This window comes from Oncorhynchus mykiss, chromosome 27, assembly GCF_057628025.1.
Source record: "Oncorhynchus mykiss isolate SJ-2025 chromosome 27, ASM5762802v1, whole genome shotgun sequence".
NCBI classification, from domain to species: Eukaryota; Metazoa; Chordata; class Actinopteri; order Salmoniformes; family Salmonidae; genus Oncorhynchus; species Oncorhynchus mykiss.
In genome coordinates this window covers 31,667,565-31,676,991 of record NC_143048.1, presented here as the reverse complement: position 1 = coordinate 31,676,991, position 9,427 = coordinate 31,667,565, and the positions used below count along the sequence as shown (strand labels likewise).

At 41.8% G+C, this 9,427-nt stretch overlaps 1 protein-coding gene across 1 annotated transcript in view; it reads left to right on the top strand.

The window, feature by feature from the left end:
• The first annotated feature begins 2,900 nt into the window (after window positions 1–2,900).
• The window catches only part of LOC110507937 (2-phosphoxylose phosphatase 1), a 30,593-nt gene continuing 24,066 nt past the window's right edge, over window positions 2,901–9,427 (top strand). The window contains exons 1-2 of the mRNA XM_036964989.2: window positions 2,901–3,325; window positions 4,346–4,489. Of these exons, the coding sequence (XP_036820884.1) occupies window positions 4,411–4,489 (79 nt within the window). The 5' untranslated portion in view covers window positions 2,901–3,325; window positions 4,346–4,410. The remainder of the gene's footprint in view (window positions 3,326–4,345; window positions 4,490–9,427) is intronic.

Below are 9,427 nucleotides of genomic sequence, written 5' to 3'. Positions count from 1 at the left end.
GCAAAGGACCTTGTGACAATGCTGGAGGAAACAGGTACAAAAGTATCTACATCCACAGTAAAACTAGTCCTATATCGACATAACCTGAAAGGCCGCTCAGCAAGGAAGAAGCCACTGCTCCAAAACCGCCATAAAAAAATCCAGATTAAGGTTTGCAAATGCACATGGGGACAAAGATCAGACTTTTTGGAGGAAATGTTTGGCCATAATGACCATCGTTATGTTTGGAGGAAAAAGCCAAAGAACACCATCCCAACCGTGAAGCACGGAGGTGGCAGCATTATGTTGTGTGGGGTGCTTTGCTGCAGCAGGGACTGGTGCTCTTCACAAAATAGATGGCTTCATGAGGTAGGAAATTATGTGGATATATTGAAGCAACATCTCAAGACATCAGTCAGGAAGTTAAAGCTTGGTCGCAAATGGGTCTTCCAAATGAACAATGACCCCGAGCATACTTCCAAGGTTGTGGCAAAATGGCTTAAGGACAACAAAATCAAGGTATTGGAGTGGCCATCCACAAATCCCTGACCTCAATCCTATAGAACATTTGTGGGCAGAACTGAAAAAGCATGTGCGAGCAACGAGGCCTACGACTCAGTTACACCAGTTCAGTTAGGAGGAATGGGCCAAAATTCACCCAACTTATTGTGGGAAGCTTGTGGTTGGCTACCCGAAACGTTTGACCCAAGTTAAACAATTTAAAGGCAATGCTACCAAATACTAATTGTGTGTATGTAATCTTTTGACCTACTGGGAATGTGATTAAATAAATAAAAGCTGAAATAACTATTTCTCTGTACTATTATTCTGACATTTCACATTCTTAAAATAAAGTGGTGATCCTAATTGACCTAAGACAGGGAATTTTTACTAGGATTAAATCTCAGGAATTGTGATAAACTGAGTTTAAATGCACTTGGCTAAGGTGTATGTAAACTTCCGACTTCAACTGTATATGTTGAAGAGTGTGAGGCATAAGCTGCATCCCTGACTCACCCCAAGGCCCCTTGGAAAGAAATATGTGTTTTTTTGTCAATTTTAACCGCACACTTGTTGTTTGTGTACATGGATTTTATAATGCCATATGTTTCCCCCCCCAACACCACTTTACATCCATTTGTATAGCAGGGTGTGCAGGGTGAATATGTGGTCTGTCGTACGGTAATTTGGTAAAAAGACAATTTGACATTTGTTCCGCACATTTTTTTAACTGAGGCAATGTACAAGTCTGCTGTTAATGATAATGCAGAGGATTTTCCCAAAGTTGCTGTTGATGCATGTCCCATTGGTAGTTATCGGGGTAAAATTTGTCTCCACTTTTGTGGATTGGCGTGATCAGTCCTTGGTTCCAAATATGGAAGTAGATGCTAGAGCTGAGGAGGATGTGAATGAGTTTAAGTATAGCCATTTGGAATTTGTTGTCTGTATATTTTATAATTTCATTGAGGATACCGTCAACATAACAGGCCTTTTTGGGTTGGAGGGTTTGTATTTTGTCCTGTAGTTTATTCAATGTAATTGGAGAATCCAGTGGGTGCTGGTAGTCTTTAATAGTTGATTCTAAGATTTGTATTTGATCCTGTATATGTTTTTGCTGTTTGTTCTTTGTTATAGGGCCAAAAAGATTGGAGAAATCGTTTACCCATACATCTCCATTTTGGATAGATTTAGTTGTTCGTTTAGCATTTTCCAATTTTCCCAGAAGTGGTTAGTCTATGGATTCTTCAATTATATTGAGCTGATTTCTGACGCACTGTTCCTTCTTTATCCTTTTTTTTTTTTTGTGATTCACCATAGTGAAGGCGTAGACTCAGGTTTTCTGGGTCTCTATGTTTTTGGTTGGATAGGTTTCTCAATTTCTTTCTTAGGTTTTTGCATTCTTCATAAAATCCTTTGCCATTGTTATTCACTTTCTTCGGATTTCTGTATGACATTTTTGTATTTGATAGGGAAGCTGAGAGGTCAAATATAATGTTTAGGTTTCCTACTGCCAAGTTTACACCTTCACTATTACAGTGAAACGTTTTGTCCAGGAAGTTGTCTAAAAGGGATTGAATTAGTTATTGCCTAATTGTTTTTTTTTTCTCTAGGTTTCCACACTACATTTCTTCAATCTATAGCATTTCTTAATATTATTCAGCTCCTTTGGCTCTCTCTCTCTCTCTCTCTCTCTCGCTCTCTCTCTCTCTCTCCCCCCTTCTCTCTCTCTCTCTCTCTTAGTCTGTGTGTGCATTTCTAACAACATCCCAATATTCTCATCTTCTACCCTTGATGTTCTTGCTGCTTTTCTTCTACCCCCTCCCGCCTGTCCTCATTTCCCTCCTTTCTTCATCAGCCAGGGGATCACCTCTTCTACATCATCATCAAAAGCCAGTGGTGTAAAGTACTTAACTAAAATACTTTAAAGTACTACTTAAGTAGTTTTTTGAGGTATCTGTACTTTACTATTGAAATTTTTGACAACTTTTACTTCTTAAAGAAAATAATGTACTTTTTAAATTTTCCCTGATACCAAAAAGTACTTATAAAGTTATATTTTGACATGAAAATGGTCCAATGCATACACTTATCAAGAGAACATCCCTGGTCATCCCTACGGCCTCTAACAAATGTGTAAATAAATGTCAGTGTTGTAGTGTACACCTGGCTATCTGTGAAGTAAAATAAAAAAAGAACATTGTGCTGTCTGGTTTGCATAATACAAGGATTTTGAAACTATTAATAATTTTACTTGTGATACTTAAGTATATTTAAAACCAAACACTTTTAGACTTTTACTCATGTAATATTTTACTGGGTGACTCTCACTTTTACTTGAGTCATGTTCTATTAAGGTATATTTTCTTTTACTACAGTATGACTTTTGGGTACTTTTTCCACCACGGTCAAAAGCATCGACTGATTATAGCCCTAGTATACGTAGAACTATGGGCCGGGAAAAATAACCTTCAAGCTGTTTCTCAGCAAAATGATTCCTATTTTGGTGCAATCGTTTAGAATAACTTATTTTATCACAACATCATATCGGTTGATGGCCATAGAATAATGGTGATGACAGGATGATCCTCCACGTTTCACAACAGAATAGTGGAGATGCGAGACAAAAGTAGAGGGGTGCAATCGGTGGCATTGCGAAGGTTTTCCAGGAGACGGCGCAGTGAGCCATTACGTTTCATTTGCATATGAAAAGGGGAGTAGGAGGCTAGCACAGCAAAGTGGAGCCAGCAAGCAGGACCCAGGACAGCCACACGGATAGGTAGTTCAGAGGAGTAAAAGCCGGCACGGCGCTTGGTGGATTCAAGTTCTGATTGAGGTTCGCTACTTGGTAAGATGATCCGAGATAAACGACCAGCAAGCAATATGTTAATTAGGCAGTTTAGCTACTTAGCATTTTCCCACGAGTTTGTCCCGAGTAGGTACATTGTAAACAAAGGCTTGGCGTTTTGTAATAACGTCGTTATTAAGGTAGCTACGAATTCACCGAAACCATTCGATTCTGCAAAAAAAGCCGACAAGTTTACTACCACATATTTAGCTTTACAAGTTGTACATTTAGCTGTTATACCGGAAGCATTGATGCTACTATAGTGCATGTGTTAGATATAACAATATGAAAGTTATCTAGATAGCCAGTTCACTAGCTAACAAATAATCCCTTCCCTTGTAGCTGGTCAGCATAGCATTGTGGCCGAGACGAGCAGACAAGCTGTCACAATGCGCCAACATTGTTTTAATTAGTGCAATCATCATGAAATAGTATCTCCTCGCAGGTAGCCTACTACAATGTTTCAGTAAAGTTAATCACTACAGGAGTTCCACAGAAGAGTTTTACCACATTAAGATGCATACAGGTTAGCTACATATAATAACATTTATACATTGAGAAGCAAAAACAATTTTGAGACAGTTTAGTTTGTCCAACTCTAAACCATATAATTGTTTCATATTTGCATGAACATGTTTTGAGAGAACATCTCAAGTCATGTAGGCAGTTTCTGAGGGGAGGTGATTGAGGCACCATTTTTACCTCATCTAGCCATGCTCTTATTTTTAGTCTGTCTAATAGCAGGGTTGCGTTGTGTATAACTGACGTAAATGGTGGGCTTTTTACATGTTCTTTCTGCTTTTCCCTCCCTGATTGTTCCTATATCCCTGCTCTCTCATAGGTCTATTCATAGAAGGCAGGATGTACAGTGGAAAATGCTACAAACTGTGGCTGACTACTTTCTTTAGTTCATTTATGTGGTTCATTGTGTGCAGTCAAGTTTTTTCTTCTATTGGTTTAGAGGCATGTTATAGGCATGTTTGTTTCATAATGTTGGTTGTTTTTGCTGTGCCTATTTAGACAGCAGAAATGGGGCAAGGTGTGGGTGGTTGACTGACAGGGAGACGGACCAATCACTTGTCAGGATGCTGGCTCGGAACCGCTTCATCCTCCTGGTGGTGGTGGGGGCGGTGCTGGCCATCGTGAGTCTCAGCCTCCAATTCTGTAAGTAAACTGTGTGTGTTTGTGTAGTGTATTGTAGTGTCTCTACATCTGCCATTATTTGTGGTTGGAATTTGTGTGTGATTGTTTGGTGTGTATATCCAGGTATGTTTGTGTATGATCACACGGTGTGTGTGTATTATATCTGACCACTAGTGTTTTCCACTCCAAGCGACCCATTTACATGGAAACAAAGACAGGTCCTCTAGAGACATTCTATATTTAGACCAGTCCTATCCACTATGATACCTTGAGATACTCTTAAGTGTTCTCCCAATGACGTGTCGGTAGAAAATGGCCTCTGCCACCGTTAGGTCATTGTGCCCCATATCCCCTGTGCATAGAAAAAAAAACTAAAACAGTCACACTCCAAACTCCACTATGGCCAAGACCAAAGAGCTGTCAACGGACACCAGAAACAAAATTGTAGACCTGCACCAGGCTGGGAAGACTGAATCTGCAATAGGTAAGCAGCTTGGTTTGAAGAAATCAACTGTGGGAGCAATTATTAGGAAATGGAAGACATACAAGACCACTGATAATCTCCCTCGATCTGGGGCTCCACGCAAGATCTCACCCCGTGGGGTCAAAATGATCACAAGAACGGTGAGCAAAAATCCAAGAACCACACGGGGGGACCTAGTGAATGACCTGCAGAGAGCTGGGACCAAAGTAACAAAGCCTACCATCAGTAACACACTACGCCGCCAGGGACTCAAATCCTGCAGTGCCAGACGTGTCCCCCTGCTTAACCTCTAATGACTCCCCATCCCGCATGAGGGAGCGTAATCATCGACTGACACTAATTAGCATAACGCAACGGACATCACAAGTGAAATATATTGAGACACAGCTTAGCCTTTTGTTAATCACCCTGTCATCTCAGATTTTCAAAATATGCTTTACAGCCAAAGCTAGACAAGCATTTGTGTAAGTTTATCGATAGCCTAGCATAGCATTTTGTCTAGCTAGCAGCAGGTAACTTGGTCACGGAAATCAGAAAAGCAATCAAATTAAATCGTTTACCTATGATGAGCTTCTGATGTTTTCACTCACGAGACTCCCAGTTAGATAGCCAATGTTCCTTTTTTCCAAAAATATAATTTTTGTAGGCGAAATAGCTCCGTTTGTTCTTCACGTTTGGCTGAGAAATCGCCCGGAAATTGCAGTCACGAAAACGCCGAAAAATATTCCAAATTAGCTCCATAATATCATCAGAAACATGGCAAACGTGGTTTATAATCAACCCTCAAGGTGTTTTTCAAATATCTATTTGATAATATATCCACCGGGACAATTGGTTTTTCAGTAGGACCAATTGGAATAATGGCTACCTCTGTATTTTATGCGAGAATCACTCTGGGAGCTAGCAGGTGACCAGTTGCGCAATGTAGCCGCTTACGGGTATTCTTCAACATAAATGCGTAAAACTACATCACAATGCTGTAGACACCTTGGGGAATACGGAGAAAAAGTAATCTGGTTGATAGCCCATTCACTGCTCAATAGGGACGCATTGGAACGCAGAGCTTTCAAAACATGAGGCACTTCCGGATTGGATTTTTCTCAGGCTTTCGCCTGCAATATCAGTTCTGTTATACTCACAGACAATATTTTTACAGTTTTGGAAACTTTAGAGTGTTTTCTATCCTAAGCTGTCAATTATATGCATATTCTAGCATCTTGTCCTGACAAAATATCCCATTTACTACGGGAATGTTATTTTTCCAAAAAATGAAAATGCTGCCCCCTAGTCACAAAAGGTTTTAAGCCAGTACATGTCCAGGCCCGTCTGAAGTTTGCTAGAGAGCATTTGGATGATCCAGAAGAAGATTGGGAGAATGTCATATGGTCAGATGAATCCAAAATATAACTTTTTGGTAAAAACTCAACTCGTCGTGTTTGGAGGACAAAGAATGCTGAGTTGCATCCAAAGAACACCATATCTACTGTGAAGCATGGGGGTGGAAACATCATGCTTTGGGGCTGTTTTTCTGCAAAGGGACCAGGACGACTGATCCGTGTAAAGGAAAGAATGAATGAGGCCATGTATCGTGAGATTTTGAGTGAAAACCTCCTTCCATCAGCAAGGGCATTGAAGATGAAACGTGGCTGGGTCTTTCAGCATAACAATGATCCCAAACACACTGCCCGGGCAACGAAGGAGTGGCTTCGTAAGAAGCATTTCAAGGTCCTGGAGTGGCCTAGCCAGTCTCCAGATCTCAACCCCATAGAAAATCTTTGGAGGGAGTTGAAAGTCCGTGTTGCCCAGCAACAGCCCCAAAACATCACTGCTCTAGAGGAGATCTGCATGGAGGAATGGGCCAAAATACCAGCAACAGTGTGTGAAAACCTTGTGAAGACTTACAGAAATCGTTTGACCTCTGTCATTGCCAACAAAGGGTATATAACAAAGTATTGAGATAAACTTTTGTTATTGACCAAATACTTATTTTCCACCATAATTTGCAAATAAATTCATTAAAAATCCTACAATGTGATTTTCTGGATTTTTTTTCCTCATTTCGTCATGTCTGTCATAGTTGAAGTGTACCTATGATGAAAATTACAGGCCTCTCTCATCTTTTTAAGTGGGAGAACTTGCACAATTGGTGGCTGACTAAATACTTTTTTGCCCCACTGTATATGTAATTTCCTCCATCACGTTCTCTGTCTTTGCTCTCCTTTCGTCTTGCTCTTTTATCTTCCCTTCAATTCCTATAGTCTATATTTTCCTGTATCGCTCTGTTGATGTTAATGCCTCCCCCTCTCTCCTCTTCCATTCCCTCTCCTGTCATCTCTCTCTGTCTCTCCTTTCCTCTATTCTATCGCTCTCGCCATATCTCTCCTCCTGTTTTCGTTTCCCTCCTTCTCAGTCCTCTGTTCCACTAAGCTTCACACCTCTCTAACTGTGGGGACTCCCTGTCGCTTGTCAAACAGGTGTCACGCCTCTGCTGCCATGGCGACCCCAGTCCAGATTTCAGAGAGGTCGTAGAGGCAGGCAGAGTGTCAGAGTCATGGCAAACCATCTGTTATTGCCTGTCTGTATCACACACCGTAATCAATCAAGTTTCAGCAACAACAAAAAATAATCCACACACAAACAAATTCAATACACTAGCTTGTTTTCCCAATGTTCAAAATAATCAGAAAGAAAAGAAAGATGTAGTAAGAGAGGAAAAGTGAGAGAAGTAGCGTAAGAAAGAACAGACCAAAACAGGAAGATAACAGTCAGAGGCTAAAATAGAAAAAGAGAGAGAGAGAACTTAAGCAGAAAACAGATAAGAGAGGGAGGGAAAGTGGAGGACAAAGACAAATGACTGTCAATGGAACATGAAGTGCTGCTGTCCCACTGGGCCTTCCCCTGTAGTAGAGGATAATGACTTGCAGTCTGATGAATAAGTTATGACAGCCTCTTTCCAACAAACAGACAACCTACAGATCACATGACAGGGAAGGAGAGGACGCTAACACAGACCATACTTTGGTTACATAAATCCCATGTTGCCTCAAGTGATCGAGAAATCAATCAAGAGTCAAGACACATTTCTCAATGACAAATTAAGGGAACCATATTAGCCTAGGCATATGCATGTGTGTCGTGCACACGCATGCACGCACACACTCAATGGTAACAATTTACAGAGGGATTTCATTCAGCATAATCTTTTATTGCCTTTTGTTTTTGCTAAAGGAGAAGATTAGAGGGCAGGAGCAGAGAATGGGTTTAAGTAGTGCATTAAAGTTACTTCAGCCTACAATCCCCCTCAGACACACACCTCTGCTTTTGAGGGAGAGAGAGAGTGATGGTAACAGGGTCACAGAGTTCACACATTCTCAATGCAGCGTTAAGACATGCACTCACAGAATTGCAATCTTTTCTGGCGTCTGTAAAGACTTGAAGCAAGAGAGCAGGGTACAGAGAGAGAGAGAGAGAGAGAAAGGTACGTATATAATGAGAAGAATGGGGAGGGAGAGAGGAGAGACAGGGAGAGAGAATAATCCACAGAGATGAAGAGAGATAACATCAGAGGAAATAGAGACAGGGGAGAGAATAATCCACAGAGATGAAGAGAGATATAACATCAGAGGAAACAGAGAGAGGGGAGAGAATAATCCACAGAGATGAAGAGAGATATAACATCAGAGGAAATAGAGAGAGGGAAGAGAATAATCCACAGAGATGAAGAGAAATATAACATCAGAGGAAATAGAGAGAGGGGAGAGAAAGGAATAGGGAGAGAGAGAGAGAATACAAGAACGAAAGCCAAACTAACAACGACATGTTTTGGAGGATAGCTATGAGGCAGTGACATGGAGACAGACAGACCACAGGGATTAGAGGCAGACAGACAGATAGACCACGGGGAGTAGAGGCAGACAGACAGATAGACCACGGGGAGTAGAAGCAGACAGACAGATAGACCACGGGCAGTAGAGGCAGACAGACAGAGACCCCTGGGAGTAGAGGCAGACAGACAGATAGACCACGGGGAGTAGAGGCAGATAGACCACGGGGAGTAGAGGCAGACAGACAGATAGACCACGGGCAGTAGAGGCAGACAGACAGAGACCCCTGGGAGTAGAGGCAGACAAACAGATAGACCACGGGGAGTAGAGGCAGATAGACCACGGCGAGTAGAGGCAGACAAACATAGACCACAGGGAGAAGAGGCAGACAGACCACGGGGAGTAGAGGCAGACTGACAGACCACGGGGAGTAGAAGCAGACAGACAGATAGACCACGGTGAGTAGAGGCAGATAGACCACGGGGAGTAGAGGCAGACAGACAGATAGACCACGGGGAGTAGAGGCAGATAGACCACGGGGAGTAGAGGCAGACAGACCACGGGGAGTAGAGGCAGACAGACAGATAGACCACGGGGAGTAGAGGCAGATAGACCACGGGGAGTAGAGGCAGACAGACAGATAGACCACGG